The sequence below is a fragment of the Trichosurus vulpecula genome, chromosome 6, assembly GCF_011100635.1.
Source record: "Trichosurus vulpecula isolate mTriVul1 chromosome 6, mTriVul1.pri, whole genome shotgun sequence".
Taxonomy (NCBI): domain Eukaryota; kingdom Metazoa; phylum Chordata; class Mammalia; order Diprotodontia; family Phalangeridae; genus Trichosurus; species Trichosurus vulpecula.
Genome location: NC_050578.1, coordinates 130,785,838 through 130,803,354, shown reverse-complemented (window position 1 = coordinate 130,803,354; position 17,517 = coordinate 130,785,838). Strand labels below are relative to the sequence as shown.

Sequence of the window (17,517 nt, the reverse complement as noted above, 5' to 3'; positions counted from 1 at the left end):
TGAATACAGTCAAAGAAACTAGTTAGAAATTTTCATCTTAAAGACTGGCTGAAGGGCTGAAAGCTGAAAAGACTTTATCCTCTACTATACCATTAAGGACCTTAGTACCAGAAATATACTAACGAATATGTCTTTGGGTTAAAGGGTAGATAGCATGGGACTTATCAAATACGTGGGCTAAATTTTAAATATTGTTGCAACTATTTCCATAATGAAAGATTTGTAGATAAGTATTCTCATCTCAAATTTATGTACAAAAGAAATGCATTAATTTGTTTTATTACAATAATTTTTCAAGTTTGTTGGAAGAAATTATTCAGGTTCTTCAGAATTCTACCAAATTACTAAAATATAAAATGGTACCAAAATACAAAACTAACCCACTGGCATAAGGGAGAAAATTTTCCCGTCACAGCTTTCAATACTTCTTGACTGGCAACCCCTCCTATTGCTGCAGCCAGTGGGGCCAAGAAGCCTTGGGCAGTCCAGGAGAGCCAATTCACAACGTCACCATCTATTTCAGGCTGAAAAATAATCCAGGAAAAAAGATGAACAACAGTATTTTTATAGGACAGATCATTTAAAATTTTACTGACAAGGAGAAAATTACCATGGGTCTGCTTCTAAAAAGGCTGCTCAAAACATTTCTTATAAATGTACTTTAAAACTGTTGATGTAGTAAAAGTTCTGAATTCACAACAAAATTCACATAAGCTTGTGGCTTATAATTTAAACCTTTTGTACCCAGTTAGCACTTGATAAACCTATCAAAAAGGATTAAAAACCTATGTGGAAAGTACTGTTAGTGAAGTGCTAGAGATACACAGTCAAAACTGACATAGTCCCTCTTCTCAAGGAGTTTACATTCTACTGGGAGTGGAGGGGACAGAACAGAATATTGTACACAGTTAAACAAATATAAGATGTACACAAAATAAACACAAAGTACTTCAGGACAGAGTAGGGTACTAACAAGTGGGAGAAACAACAAAGGCGTCCCACAGGAGGTGGCATTTGAACAATGCGTTAGGCTGGAGTTCTAGGAGATGGAGGTAAAGAGGAAGAATGTTCTACGTGAGGGATGATAGTTGGTGTGGAATATCATATACAGGGAACCCTAGGGAGTCTAGTAGAATTGGAATACAGCGTACACGAACAGTTCTATGACATCAACTTAGAAAGAAAGGATAAAGTCAAAAGGTGAAGGGGTCTGACCTCCAAAGGATCCATAATAAATTATTCTAAAGGAAATAGGCTGCCTCTGAAGTTTCCTGAGAAGGGGAGAGATTAGTAAATGTTAGTTAAACTGAAAGGCTACAGGTAGCAGCTTACAAAACACTTACCTTCTCCTGCAAAGTTGCACTTACAGAAGTTGTTAGTTTCAATAATTCTTCAGAATCTTGACGGCATCTAGCATGTGACACAAAGAACAATCATTAAAGATCAATACACCTCAAATTTGTATAATGTTTTAAACATGGATTCGTATTTAACCTAATTAACAGAGGAGGCAGTATGGTTGGAAAAAGCACACTGGACTTGGAGTCCGGAAGGGCCTCAGTTCAAATCCCATCTTTGATACTTAATTAGCTGTGTAACTATCTAAATTTCTTTGAGCCTCAGTTTCCTTATCTGTAAAATGGGGATAATAAAACCTTTCCCTCACAGGACTTGTGGGGTGCTCAAAGTAGAGAATATACAAACCTAAACTTTAAGGAAAACACATTAACTTTTGTAACCATTGAAGTGCTACATAAATGCCACCTATTATTAGTTATGATAAATAACTTATGGCAATAATTTCATTTAACAGGTAATAATGAAAATTCAAACTTTTTTCTAAGATTCCTGAATTTAATATCTGGTCATGTCTAATTTTACCAGTAGCCCCCAATCATTCCTGGGGGAAAAACTTCTCTATTAGTCATTTAAGGCTGGCTCCAGCCTTTTTCCTGAATGATTTTATGCTATTCCCATTGATGCACTCACAAAGCAGCCTATTTGCTGTTCTCTCCACATGACATTTCACCTCCTGCTTCTGTACTTTTGTCCATGTCCTATGCCTAGAAGACTCAGCTGAGATTCCACCTCCTACTTGAGGCCTTTCCTGAAACATATTAGTTGGTTAGTGTTGGTTAGTGTTCTCCCTATTTCCATTGAAGTTACTTTGTATCTATGGTGTATCTATTTATCTGTGTACATGTGGTATTCCTACAACAGAATGCAAAATCTTTGAGAATAAGGACTACTTCATTTTTATCTTTATATCCCCAGAAATTAGCACTGCACTTGGTACAACAAAGGTGCTTAATAAATGTCACTGATTTGATTTTACTCTCCTCATCCAAAGTTAGCTTTTGGAAAGCTTTTTTAAAGGCTCAAAAAGAAAATGTCTGTTACCAAGAAGAGGAAAAAGGACTTTATCTGGGTATCGTGTGAATTTCAGAAAAGGAACAACATACCAAACTGAGGTTAAGAGATTAATAATTATTGGAATGGCTCTAAAATTAGGAACATGTGGCAATTTTCTCAAGCACTTCTATCAAATTCAGCCTTAAAAATGTTCTCTTTGTATCATAAGGCATAGCTACTATCACCATCACCACGTCTACCACCACTTCTACCACCATTATGTCCTTTTGTATACATTATTTCCTTTGAATTTCACAATTTACAAAGTACAGGGTAGACATAGTACAGATTAGGAACCTGAGGTTCAGTGATTTACTTAAAAGTTTTACCAGAACATTTAATATCTAAGAATTAGGATGACAACCAAAGGCCCAATGCCAGATTTTGTCTGACCAGGGCAGGGTACATATACATACTCACATGTATATGTATGGGATACTGTAGGACAACCACCTTCCTTAGGTTTTTCTGACTCTTGAGTCCAAATGCTCTCACCACTACACCATATTGCTTCTTTACTGTATTCATTTTAAGTTAGCTCTCTCTCATTTAGATATAGAATCTAATATACAGGTGTTAGAAAAGTGCAAAAAAATTCAGTATTTTGGTTTAAATTCACATGAGCAACAAAACAAAAAAATAAACAGCTATAGTCTAGAATTTAAAGGCTACTTTAAAGGGTACTAACGGGTACTTTAGAAAATAATGATTCACAGGGCAAAGAGGATGCCCTTTTAAATTGGTCTATAAACCCTGGCACAGTAAATATCAAAAGAAATAAAAGAACTGATTGTCTTGGAGTCAAAAAAGAACACTTCTTCTGTTCTGGTTAAGTAGTTCAAATTTCAATTAACAGACTCAAGATGCCACTCAAAAAACATTACCCAATATTTGGCTTTCGATGGTAGTTTTCCTGGAATTGGTCCAGGGCAAGCATGGCAGCATGGATCTGTAGAGGTGCCTATTCAGAAGAAAAAGGGAACCACAATACAATATCAATACACATTTTTATTCTTACTATCTCGCATTAAAAATGACATGGTGTACAAGGTTAGAATAGGAAAGAAGAAAGCTTCAACTTCTTGCCCCTCATTTTATAGATGAGGAAAATAAGCCCCCAAGAGACAGTGAGCTCAAAGCTCTAGAGCTAGAAAGGAATCGATGGCCATCTAGTCAAATTCCATTTTTATCAATAAGGAATCAGAAGTCCAGAGTGTAAAGTGACTTGACGGGGACACACAGCAAATTAGCAGTGGTAGATTTACCACCAGCATTTAGATCAGAGTCCTTTCTACTTCTCATCTCCCCCATCCTTGGAGCTTTGCAACACTACAATGGAGCTTTGCCTTAGATGAAGGACGTAAGGTCTGTTCACTGAATAGATCCCTACCACTGTTTTGTCCTTTTATTCCTTTACCTTCCGCTTCTAGTTACAAAAGAATGTGAACGAGCTGAAACCACAACTCTTTCCTCAAAGAAATGTTAAGAATATTTCTTATACTCTGTACATTGAATTCAAGCTATATATTTGAATCAATAAACAATTATACCAAACAACTAAGTACCTAAAAAATGTTAAATCACTAAGATAAAGATTTTACATATGTGTATATATGTGTGTGTGCATGTGTGTGTGTATAAGTGACAGTTTTAAAAAAAAATCACCTAAACATATTTCATGTACTTGTATTAAAAAAAATTAGGCGACTACCAATACAACTGTTTTACTGAAGCCCAATTTGCACATAAAGATAGGATTTTGCTTGAAAAATATAAAAAGGACCAGTTAAGAATTTCTTAGGATATCATGACATTTATATAAACATAAAGATATATTCCACTTTAAAATAGATACATTCTCCCTAAAGTATTAATTACCTCAGGTTTGCTAAAATCAGCAATAAGGCACGTTGGATGTTTTATTTGTTTCTCCAGGCATTCCTGACAGGGAAAAAAAAAAGATATCAGAGCAAATGATAAGGTACTTAAGTTATACTAAAGTATATTGTTATAATTCAGAAAATTAATATCAGTAAGAAAAGTTTCAGAAGAAATGCATTTTAATGGCATACAAAGAAGGAAAAATTAATGACTACTCAGTTTCTGTCTGTTCTAAGAAATAATTTCTATATAAATCAATGAAAGAATGGGTGGAATGGTAAATAAAGAGCTGGCTTTGGAATAAGAAAGGGTTCAAATCCAGCCTCTAATATATCCTGGCTAAGTGACTGTGCAAGTCACAGAACCTCTGAGTGCCCTAGGCAACCTCTCCAAGACTGATATTACTATCAATATGCTTTGGAAGAGGAAATTTCCTCATTGAGAATCTTCTGCACCAATGAAATAACAGGCTGAAACAACAACAAAAAAATCTTTCAGTATGTGTCCATTTTCCAGGGGTTTGAAAAAAAAGCTAAGGTTAATTCTGAAAGAAATTAGATGGTGGGCAAAAAATATCATCAAAATAAAAATATCAGTCCTTCCCATTTTCTGCCATAAATGTTCTTTCCTACTCTTCTCTCTTCACATTCTCTCCCTTACGTTAATATCTATCCAAAAAAAAAAAAAAAAAGAAAAAATCTCTATCCAGATATCTCTGAAATCTACTGGCCTGGCCCTACTCTTTCTCCTGAACTCCCATATCTCAATGCCAACTGCCTGTTGAACCTATCTACCTGTATATACCTACCTCAAACCTAACGTGTCCAAAACAAATTGTCTGACATGTTGATGACTCAGCCACTTCAACTGTCCTACAGTACGCTGACTGAGGCTAGAACCAGTCTTTTTCAAAAACTAACAAAGGAGAAACAGTAAAATTGCAAACTTGTTATGTAGTTTGTTTTTGAAAAAGCATATTAAGTTTATTCCAATTGCTCAGATTTACAGCCTTACAGTTATTCTTAACTCTTCCTTCTCTCTCACTACATTTATCTGATCAGATGTTAAAATCTTGCTAATTCTATCTCCATACCACATCTCACATCTGTAGCCTTCCATGTACTCATATGGTCTAATTCAAACCTTCATTAACTCTTGCCTGAGCCTGGACAATTGAAACAGCCTGCATGGTGTCCTTGCTTACAGTCTTTCCCTTTTCCAATACATCCTCCGCACAGATGCCAATATTCCTAGGTATAGGTCTGACACCTATACTCTGCTCCTTAAATTCTCCTCAGCTTGGCACTTTAGGCCCTCTGCAATGTGGTTTCCAACCATACTTTACATTACTCCTTTGCAGACAATTCTATATTCTGACCAAACCTGAACACTTGCTGTTCTACAAGCTGTTTGACGAGCATTCACGTAAGTGTTCTTGGAGGTCTGAAAAGAATTACTCTCCTTAAAGCCACCTCTCAGAATTCTTTTGTTTCCCCTTTAAGATGTAGCTCAGGAGCCAGTTTGCCAATTCAGTATATACCGCCTAGGCGGTAATATTTTTCTCATGCTAAACAACCAACCTTCTTCCAAGTTCCCAAAGTTCCTGACACTGAATAAGCAGTCTTCTTGGTCTCAAAGGAGGGCTATTGATATAATTCTCTTCAGACACAAGAGATGCATAAAAACCCCACCAGAAGACCACTATCCTATTCGCCAAAACATACGTTCCCTGTATTATTCTTTTGTAAGATTTAAGAAAACATTTCAAACATTCCTATTAAACTTAAGGATAAATTTAACTGAAATGCATAATATTACTTGCTAGTTAACCAAAAAACTCTTAAGTTATGCTAACTTTCTGAATAACAGGAAATAAATCTAGGTCTAGAACCTCCCTGCTTCATCATATTTGATGTGTGTTCTATTAAATTTCTTGGAAATAGAGAAAAACCTTCATTTATTAAAAGGCTAATGCAATGGGATTTCTGGTTAACAAATATTTGGTTAATACTGTTCAAACACAAAAATCTTTTTATTTGCAAGGTAGAACTTTAGTACTGAAAGGGACTTTTTGAAACATCCAAGTTCAAATCTCTTACAGGTAAAGAAACTACTGATTCGGAAAAGGGAAGAACCTTATATTTGTTGGAAATCTTTTAAAAAATCACATCAGCACACACCCATGAAATAAGTAAAGTATAAAGAATATTATTTCATAGGACACTGAACTGAAGTGGGACAATAAAGGCCATTCTCATCCTCATTTCTTAATAAGGAAGCTGAAGCTGAGAGTGAGGCAAGTAGATTTTTCCAAGATACCAAAGTGATATATAGCACAGCCAGGTCCTTCACTCCAAATCTAAGTAATGCTCTTCCAACTATACCATGATGGCTCTTCAGTTCACAATTCAGAATGTTTCAGTGACTCAGGACAACAATCATCGTCCAGTACTAGAAGAACGGAAGGAAGGATACTGACTTGAATTCAAACTACTTCCAGAAGATCACTAGCAAAGTTTAAAAAAAAAAGTAAATTCTGGAAACAGTTGGTTTTCTTATGATTTACTTCCTTCTCCTTGATGTGGAATGATTAAAAAACAAAACAAAAAAAACAAAGAACAAAAAGAGGTCCAATTAAGTCTGCTAATAATAGAAGATATACCGCTTCCTACTTGTTCAATAGGTACTCTTTTAACCTACTAAATCTGAATGTGTCTGCAACAAAAGAAAATACTTACAAAACAAAATGTTTGAGATGTCTTAACTTGAACAGCTATACCTCCATGGAAGTATGGCTCCATTTCTGTAGTATCACCAATACTGAAAGAGAATGGTGATACCACTGAAAAAAAAAAAAAAGAAAATACAGAAACCATTTACCATAAAGAGGATTTATATCTGCATAACCATTTCCCCCAAAAACTTTATTTCTCCTTTAAGTCAAGCATCAAACCAGATTTTTAATTTTGAACTATATTTTATTTCAAGCAATTTTCCACCAGGTTCTATAATGTCAACTTACCTCAATATCAAAGGAAGTATTAATTTAAAAATTTTAAAGGTATTTTAAAAATCTAAATATAGGTTATACTCCAAAATTATATCTCTTTCAAAGGAAAAAAAAAAACCTACTATACCTGTACAATTAAAAATAATATCAATTATAGTGCACAAGCATAAGCCAGATTTTGGGAGAAAGTTTATTTTGTATTTGGATCAATATGATATACCAAAAAAGACAGCAGAATTTTGTGGAAAACTACAAGGTTAAAAAATATTAGAGATGGCTAAAACACCAGCATTTTAATTCTCTTAAGTATCTAAAGATAAAAAACTTGAGAGAAGGAAAGTATTTTAGAGGTCATCTAGACCAACTCCCTCATTTTCACAGATGAGGAAACTTAAGTCCAGTGAGATTAGGTGATTTGCTCAGTCACAGAGGTAGGATTTGACCCCAGATTCTTTGACTCCAAATCCAGGACTATAGCCATAGCATTAGTAGAAATTTTTTAAAGCAGATGAACTGAATTGGTGGTTTACTGGTAGCTGGCTATGATCTCCCATTTTCACAAGGGTTTACGGTTTACAAAGGGCCTTTTCTCACAGCTACCTAAGAGCGCAAGTGTGATGGGCCTTGTTGTTTTCTAGATCAGTGAACTGAAGCTGATAGGCTAAAATGACTTGCCCACAGTCATACAGATAGTTTAGAGGAGAAACATAGAGGAGAAACTCAACACCAGGCATCCTACCTACAAGTTCAGTACTCTTTCCGCTATGTTAAGCTGGCCCTCTATTTTTTTTCGTAATACTTAAATCTGGCTTACTAGGTTTTTTGGTATGAATCATTTAATACTAATAATTAATAGCAACATAAAATAGTTAAACAGCACCTTAAGTTTGAAAAGCATTCCATATGTTATCTCATTTAATCCTCATAGCTAGAGCCATTAATACTTACAGCTTACAGATGAGGAAACAGAGGCTTGAAGATCTTACTTGTCCCTAGTCACAGTTCTAGTAATTTCTAGTGACAGGATTAGAATTCAGGTGACTCTTCTTTCCAAGTACAGAACTTTTTCCCACTACACTATGCTAATTTTTCAAATGTCTCAAAATGTTAAGCTGTATTTCTACCAAGTAGAATTCCTATACCAATCTACCATATAGCATAGCCTTAAACATTTTTCCATCCCACTTAGTTTTTCCTCTGGAATAAGGATAAGCTCTTTCCAATATTCTCTGGCAGTCAGCAAAATGCCAGTGAAAACAGGAGCATTTAAAGGACCTCATCATCTACTGGGAGTTCTTTCTTCAATTTGGATTCTATTGTAGACATCCTCAATGAAAATGTTAAACCCCTTTGATGAGCTTTATGCCTTGTTTCATGGATACATTTAGGAAACTATGTATTGCTTTTAATGATCCCAAGTATCTCCTTGAAACAAAGACCCATCTTACCACACTGACATTCTCCCAATGACACTGTAGGGTTGTACCACAATCTTTAAGGAATCAAGTTGTGGTTCATTGCAAGGACAAAGGAGAGGTAGATAAGTAGGCTATATATAGTATGCTATAGCATTTTAGCAACAAACCGCAGAGAAGTTGTGTAAAGGACATCATATGGAAAAGGAAACAAGTCAGACATGTGAAAGCAAAAGATTAATGATGGACAGTCCACAATTCACTAGTATCCATGAAATATGAAGAGATTTAGAGTAAGGTTCCCAGCATGTTAGGTGGAACACCTATGGGAGTTTTATGAGTATATGAACAAGACTTGGAAATGATGAGAACGTGAATGAATGAACCGTAATTTCTACCACTAGAGGGTATCAGAACCTATATCAATGGGATCACGGATCTAATTAACTACTTAGAACACACGCCATCAGCTTACCAGTTATTTGTTTTGTAGATCCATTTAACCCTGTCATTCCATTTATTTCTCGAAATGTTACCAAATTTCCTGTCTCAAGTTTGTGTGGATGATTTTCAAGACAAGTTACAATTCCAGGATTTGCCTGAAAGTAAATTAGCCAGAAGGTTAATGAAGAAAAAAAATCTTTCAAAGCCCAGCCTCAAGTATTTTTAGGCCACATTCTTGCCTATTCACTTAAAATTCATTCAATAGCCAATACACCAAAACTCAATGGGGGGATAAAGATCTGGAGAATTTTACCTGTAGTTTAACAAAGCAACAAAGAATAAACAACTGACGGATTCGTGAAAGACCAACTAGGCAACAATAAAATAGAAAAAAAGAGAAAGATCTGCTATCATAATGAACCAAGTCTCTTTAAAAATATGCCATTTTAAACATTTTTTTCTTAAAAACAGGGTAAGAGAAAATATCTATTATACATGGATGTGTTTATAAGCATATAATTCAAATGACAGGAAGTTATAACCCTATTATACTTTAATTAGGTTCTGGTTAATACATGTAACTTTGATGTCCACTTCACATAGAAGTTAAAGAAAGTTACTGGATGAAATAAATCACTGGATGAAAGGTTATCTAGATGAGAATACTGAAAAAAAAATGTTATAAAAGGTATGTTTATTAGAGCCATTTAAAAAAGTATGACATTTGCCTCTTAACACTGAGATCTAGCAAGGGCCAAATTAAAGAACGGGAAATTTGTTGTTCGAAAGATAATAAAGACAATATTCCTAACTTTGGGGCTAATTAAAATTGAAATAAGCAACCTAGGAAAATTTGAGAAATTTTTAAAAATTTGTAAAATTATTCACATAGATAATTTCATTCTTCAAAAAGTAGACGAGCCAATAAGGGGAAATTCTATTCTGAATCTAGTTCATATTAACAGGCAGGAACTTGTTACTGGCGTAAAAATGATGGGAATCCTGGGATGAAATCACCACTTACTCCTAGAGCTTGTGACTTATACGAAGAAGGCTGGACATAGGTCACAGAATTTAGTAAACCAGATTTCAAAGGCCTGCAGTACATAAAAATAGATAAGAGTGACAGGCAGGATCCCTTGGTCTAAAATTCTACTGAGGAAGTCAGTCTAGGAGGAATGAGATACTCTCAAAAATAAAATTCTAAACATAGAAAAATTTTAATAGTAATTCTTATGAGGAAGAAAAGGAGTTTTCTGAAGACACGTACAGACTTCTCAAGAGTTCACAGAGAACTTACTAACCAACTTGGTTGGTAGGAGTGACTTTGGTAAGAAGTGGTCATTACAAGGTTCCAGTGCAACTTCATTAAGTACAGGTCACACAAAACTAACCTCATTTTCTTTTTTGATAGGGCTACCAGACTGACAGATCAAAAGCATGTTACAGTGACATGTTACCTAGAAACATCTGACAAAGTATCTCATGCCATTCTTGTGTACAAGATAGAGAGATGTATTCTAAATAAGACAGCTGGATGAATTTGTAACACACCAACTGGATAGATTCAGAAGAGTTGTTAATAGTTCAATGTCAATCTGGAAGCTCTCCAGTGCAGTAGCTCAAGAATCTGTGCTTTCTAATACAATCATCAATGACTTGGATAAAGACATAGAGGGCAGGCTCATCAAACTTGAAGACAACATTAAACTGTCCATCTGTCTGGAAATGAATGTTTATTAAGAGCCTGATATGTGTCACATACTGTGCTGGGGATATAAAGAAAGGTAAATGATAGTCCCTGACCTCAGGGAACTCACAAACTAATAGGCAACGCAACATGCCAACAACCACTTACACACAAGCTACATACAGAATAAACTGGAAATAATTAACTGGGGGAAGGCACTAGAATTAAGGCAGATCAGGAAAGGCTTCCTGTAGAAGGGATTGTAATCCAGGAGGAAGAGATGAGAAGGAAAAGAAATTAGAAATGGAGCATATGGAGTAAAAATGCATAGAGTTGGGAGATGGGAGTGCCTTGTGTGGGGAACAGCAAGATGGTCAGGGTCACTGGGTTGAAGAGTATGCGGAGGGAGGATGGGGTGGGTGTTTAAGGTATAAGCAGACTGGAAAGATTGGTGGGAGGGGCAGTAGTGAACAGGGTTTCGAGTAACAGACAATTTTTGATGTTGGATGTGAAAGGGAGCCATTGGAGTTGACTGAGTAGCAAAGGGGTAAGTGGAGATGCTAGCAGAATAGAGAATGGACTCAAACGGGGAGAGTCTTGTGACATGGAGGCCAACAAGCAGGCTTTTGCAATAGTTCAGGGGTGAGGAAATGAGGGCCTGCATCAGGCTGGTGACAGTGTCAGAGGAGTGAATGTAGTATATTTAGATTAAAAAGTATAAGGAATAGGTAACACATCAGAGGCAAATTAGGAGTCAAAAAGGACCATGACATGTTAGAGCACTGGGCTGATATTTAAATGATTATATTCACCTTCTTAAGTACAGAAAGGAAGAAGCAGATTGGACAGAAGCTTGTCTCCAAAAGATCTGGCGGCAGCAGAATGAAGTAGCATCAAAAAAAAAGCTAACATTATCTTGGGCTGCATGAAGAAAGACAGGTTCGAGGAATAAGAATGTGATGTTCGCTCTTGTATTCCACCCTAGTCAAACCACATCTGGAGTATGACATCCAATTCTGGGTACCTCAGTTTAAAGATACTGATAAGATAGAGGCCATAGAGAAAAGGGTGACCAGGAAGATGTACAGTTATGGCTCCATGTCACATGAGGATTAGTTGAAGGAAATAGGGACGGTTAGCCTGGAGAAGAGAAGTCTCAGGTCTTGAAGATTAGATAGCAGTCTCCAAGCATCTAAAAGGCTGCCACATGGAAGAAGGATTACATTTGTTCTGCTGGATTCCATATGGCACATTCAGAAGTTGCAAAGAAGAAAATTTAGGAATAATACGAGGAAAAAAGTGCTTTGACAATTACAGATGTTCAAAAGTGGAATCCACTGCCTCAAGAAGTGGGTTCCCTCTCACTAGAGATCTTCAAGCAGAGACTGGATGACCACAGTTCAAGTATATTATAACAGAAACACATTTTGGATATGTTTGGACTAGATGGCTGCTGAGGTCATTTCCAACTTCAGGATTCTATTTTACTGTGCTTTATTCTGTTTTATTTCCTCCTTCCTAGAATAAGGGTGCTAGACCAGGTCATTTCTGAAATCCTTTCTCTTTCTAATTTAACACAGCAAACTTCAAATCATAATTAAATGTCATATATAAATATACAATTTAACATCATATGTAATGAATGACAGACTAAATGCCACGTTAAAAAACTGGCAAACAGAGCACAGTGATGGCACGTTGAGTACAAAATGACACTGCAGGGAAATTTAGATCATCATTTTCAATTCAACAAAACAGCCTCCTACTGAAAGAGATAAAATGTAGATAAGATAGTTTGTACTCTCTAGACGTCTAGAGTCTAGATACCTATAATAACATAGTAATACCTATCTAGTGTTAGAAAAGTACAAAACAAAAGTTATGTGAAGCTAGAAGGAGAAAGTTTCATGAAGGAGGTAACATTTCAGATGGGACTTTTAAGGATGAGTAGCAATTCAACAGGCACAAATTAAGGGAAAAGAAACCAAAGGCACATAAGACCTATAGGATCGGTGTGAATAATGATATGGAAGCAGGAAAGAACAAGGCTTATTCAAGGGATGGAAAGTATTCCAGTTTGGCAAAAGGATTTAAACTTTACTAGATAGGTTAACTTATAATGGATCTCTTTTATAAAAAGATTTGATGAATCCTCCAAGATTTCAGGGGTTTCAGAGGCATATGTACAACCTCCACTATTTCAGATTGCAACTCCTTTACACAGAAGAGATATTTGTGAATGGCTATGGCTGATAAAAACATCACTTGGTGTTCAACCTTCTGGTGAAGAGCCTCTCCAAAAGACTTGGGCTAGATTCATCCTGTGATGACATACATTCGTAGCCATGTCCATACTAAGAGACTTTCCAGGTTTGGAGTACCTGTCAGAGCATGTGTTTCACTGCACAGGTCTTCAAGTACCTACAGAAGCTAACCTCTGTGTTATCAGATTTTAAAGTAAGACTTTGACAGAGGAATGAATGCAATATTATAGTAAAATAATTCTCTCTAATATGCTTCATCTATCTCTACCACATTAAAGGCAATGGTGTCAAATTAACAAGTATTCAAAAATTAATACATAAATGTTTGTTAAGTTTGAAATTTAATCTCTTACTTGTGTTATGTTTGAAATGAAGATTTCTTTTGGTTCTTCTCCTGATGTATCTAGCACTTCAAATTCTTCACCAAAATCACAAAACAAACGAGACCAAATCCCAAATACATCTGCACTGATGAACTGCAAAATAAGACATAAATACAAGCTCATTCTCCAACAGCATTAGCTCATATTAACATTATAGTTTAGAGATTGCAAAGTGATTTTTTTCATGACAACCACAGGAGAAAATAGCACAAAGCAGCATTAACTCTATTTTAAAGGTGGGTACATATGGGTTTTGTTACTAAATAATCATGGGCATTGTCTCAAGACGATCTCACAATTATGGGTTAAGGATTCCTTTTGGAACAAGTCAACCATAAAGAACAAACTACTTGCACATCCTTTAGTTTAGGTGTTAAAACTCTTGGTATGTTATTGGTTGTAGTACTTTAAAAAATTTATAACAATCTACATCTCCTATACTCTATAAATAAATCTACCTTAAATTTGAAAGGCAAACTTAATAAATATTTGTTGATTGTCTAATTCCTGACTTCCTACCACTCCAGTTTCCCAACAAAGTCAGATTCTGGCTCATCTGCAAAACTTTTATTATTCAAGGTTGCAGAGTATTATCAGACCAAAAATTATATAATAAAGAAACAATTATCAAAACTGCTTGGTGCTGGTTAAAAACGTGAAACGTAGGGTTGACAAACACAAGAATATATACTACTGGGAATGAGACTACCATTTTGATTCAAAAACTTTTGGGAAAACTAGAAAGTACTTTGGCTGAAATTAGTTTTAGATCATAATTCTGTATCACATATCACAATAAGCTCCAAGTGGATATGGGACTTAATATATTTTTTTTTTAAAAATCATGAGAGAAGAATTTTATACAACTATGGCTAGTTGAGGACTTTTTTTTTTTTTTTACCAAACAAAGAATAGAGATAATTACAAGAGAAAAAAACAGACAACTTTAAATACATAAAATTAAAAGGCTCTTACATGAACAAAAGCAATGCAGCTAAAATAAAAAACTGAATGGTAAGGAAATTCCATCAAATATTAATGATAAAAGTCTAACGTGAAGACATAAGAAAAAGATACAAACACATGAGACCAAGTATTGTTCCCTGGAAGATAAGTAGTCAAAGGGTATCAACAGTTTCAAAAAAAGGAAGAAGTACCAATGATCATATGAAAATACTCTAAATCACTAATAAGAGGACAAGCTAAATTAATTCTTAGATTTCATGCAAACACATACCAAAAATTTGTTAAGAAAGTAAAAGTTGGAAAGTCAATACTCAAAGGGTTGTGGAACGACAGGCACACTAATATACTATTGGTGAACTGATTCAACTATGTTTGAAAACAATTTGGAATTATGTAAAGAAATCTATATATACTTTTTTGACCAACGATAACCACATCTGATAGATCCCACATATACCAAAATAGTTATAACAACATTTTTTGTAATGGCAAAGTAGAAACAAGGTGAAAATCCATAAACTAGGGGAATAGCTGAATGAACTATGGTATATGAATGTACTAGAATATCACTACATAGTAAGAAATATTAAGTACAAAGAATTTAGAGAAATATGGGAAGAAATGAAAGAACTGAAACAGAGCGAGGTAAGTACCACCAGAAGAACAACATATACAATGATTACTAACTATGACAATGTATAGCCAACCCTCAAAATTTACACATTTAACTTCCACAATTTCAAGCACTAGTGTGATTTTATTAGTAACTTCATTTTCACTTTTTCATTAGGCAACCATATGCATTTGTGGCTATGTGAAGTAGAGAAAAAAATGAGAGGCCCAACATGCACAAGTTTTTGGAGTGTGAATTTAAATTCGCTTCACTGGTCTTGTTCATCCTACCATTGTAGAGATCTCCCAGTAATTCATTGCATATTTTCATTGTATGCCTTTAAAATTCAAGTTCTGTACTACAATTAGGCTCCCAAAGCAAAGAGCAAGTCCTTTGGGCTCTAAGCTCAATCATGCACAGTCAGTGATACAGCTTAGTGAGAAAATAAAGATGTTAAGGTAAACTTCATGCAGGATGTCTGCAGCCACTGTCAGCAGTGAGTTTGGTGTTAACTAATCAACGACTTGTACAATGTCAGTACAGTGCCCTCACACCACCATCTGACACAGTGGAAGGTAAGATCTGGGTTAAAAAATGTTTTATTTTTAAGAATTTTATTTGCTATAAGTACATATGGTACTGTAAGTTTCATGTGTTATGAAAAGTATATACTATCTGAAATCAATTTTTTTTTCATTATTGAGATGTTAGCACAAAAGGACAAAGAATTCTAGGGAATTACTGGTGAGAAAAAATGCTCTGCATGTTGCCAGTTTTATTTTATGTACTGCATTTTATGGATTATTTCATAGTTATTGTTGGGAAAAGTATTTATTATCAGAATTAATATTTTGTTTTAAAGAATTAAACATGTAGTAAAATGTATTTTCAGCTTTCTCTAGCAAAAGTTCAACATACAGCCAATCCTTACTGTTCAAAATTTGTTAAAAAGACTGCTACACAGAATTTAAATACATATTGCTATTCAGAGTCAACTTACAATTTGGTAAACAATTTTGTAGTCAGATACAACAATGAAAGCTCTGTTTCTTATTTTGCAGCAACAAATGGCAGGGAGATCATATAACATATGTTTAATTCTAGGAAAAACACTCTCTCTCTCCATCTCCAAAATTAACAATTTATGAGTTTTGGAAATCTATCTATAAATCAAAGGCCTTTTGTTTTAAAGATAGCATGACTATGAACATGGCATGGAAACCCCATGTACCACCCCGCCCCAATTTTATATTTGTTTTTCCTAATGTCAGTAACCTCTTGCACAACTAAATGAACAACCACAGGTTTTAAGGGTAGAAATGTCTTTTTGTACCTTTATCTGACTATACACATTTAAATTGGTTAGCATTACCTTAATAGGTGGGTGCTGTGCATGGCAAAAATCATTGATCTTCTTCTGCAAAGAAAGCCTGATTTCAGTCAATACCACACACTGTTGAGGAAGAAACATCAAATTAAACGCTAGAAAGCTTACCATAATTCCTTAAGCAATATTTCTGTATAAGCACACAATTTCTGACTTTAGTTACTCCCCCACATTTTATAAACTGAAAATCTATCTTGGAAAAATTGTTTCATTCCTCCCTCTCTAAAGTCACCATGTTCAGCAGTGGGGAATACCAAACAGAAATACCAATCTGGTATTATACTGGTTTTAAAGATAAAAAAAGAAGTCTCAAAGAGGTGAACATTCCCAAGTTCATACACTCATGGCTAGAACTTGGGTTTTCCTAGTTTAAGTACTCTTTCTTCTAAAATAAGCTACTTATATTTAAGTTCTCTCTCTGGGAAGAATCTTATTGTTTAACCTGCACTTTTAGAATGACAATCTACTATTAATGATTCCAACATATCAATTCTGCTTTTATACATACATTTTATTTTATACTACTTATTAAGAGGTCCTGACATGTACGTTCATTTCTCTTGTAATAAACCTAGTTTTCATGAAAGCTTCATGAAGTTGACATACCCTACACTTGTTTGATAAGCAATAACATGTAAATAGCAGCACTAACACAATACATATTACAAAGGATTTCTACTTGAACTCAAAGTCATTTGCTCATCTAGGAACCAGATCCTTAGGTAAGGATGAATTATTAAGTTTCACTAAACATGTATTTATTAAGCATCTACTATGGGCCAGGGAAACAATGAGAAAAATTGACAGTCCTTGTCCTCAAGGAATTTATATTCTACTAGGGAGTACAGTATGCAGGTAAACAGAATACAATGTAAGGGGTGACAGGGAAGGGCCAGACAAAGTATTCTAGGAAAATTCTAGCTGAGGAAATGAGACAAAGTTTCATTGAAGTGGCACTTGACCTGAGTCTAGAAGGGAGAAAGAAGAGGAGGGAGCATATTCCAGGCATGGGAGACAACCTACACAAATCTATGGTGGGAGAAGGCACAAGT

General features: G+C 35.1%; 1 protein-coding gene across 1 annotated transcript in view; it reads right to left on the bottom strand.

Annotated features, from left to right (window-relative positions):
- Positions 1-17,517, bottom strand: part of UBA6 (ubiquitin like modifier activating enzyme 6) — a 67,722-nt gene that overhangs the window by 38,227 nt on the left and 11,978 nt on the right. The window contains exons 7-14 of the mRNA XM_036763104.1: positions 16,451-16,531; positions 13,470-13,592; positions 9,194-9,317; positions 7,032-7,135; positions 4,291-4,353; positions 3,297-3,373; positions 1,344-1,410; positions 381-524 (exon numbers count right to left, since the gene is read on the bottom strand). Of these exons, the coding sequence (XP_036618999.1) occupies positions 381-524; positions 1,344-1,410; positions 3,297-3,373; positions 4,291-4,353; positions 7,032-7,135; positions 9,194-9,317; positions 13,470-13,592; positions 16,451-16,531 (783 nt within the window). The remainder of the gene's footprint in view (positions 1-380; positions 525-1,343; positions 1,411-3,296; positions 3,374-4,290; positions 4,354-7,031; positions 7,136-9,193; positions 9,318-13,469; positions 13,593-16,450; positions 16,532-17,517) is intronic.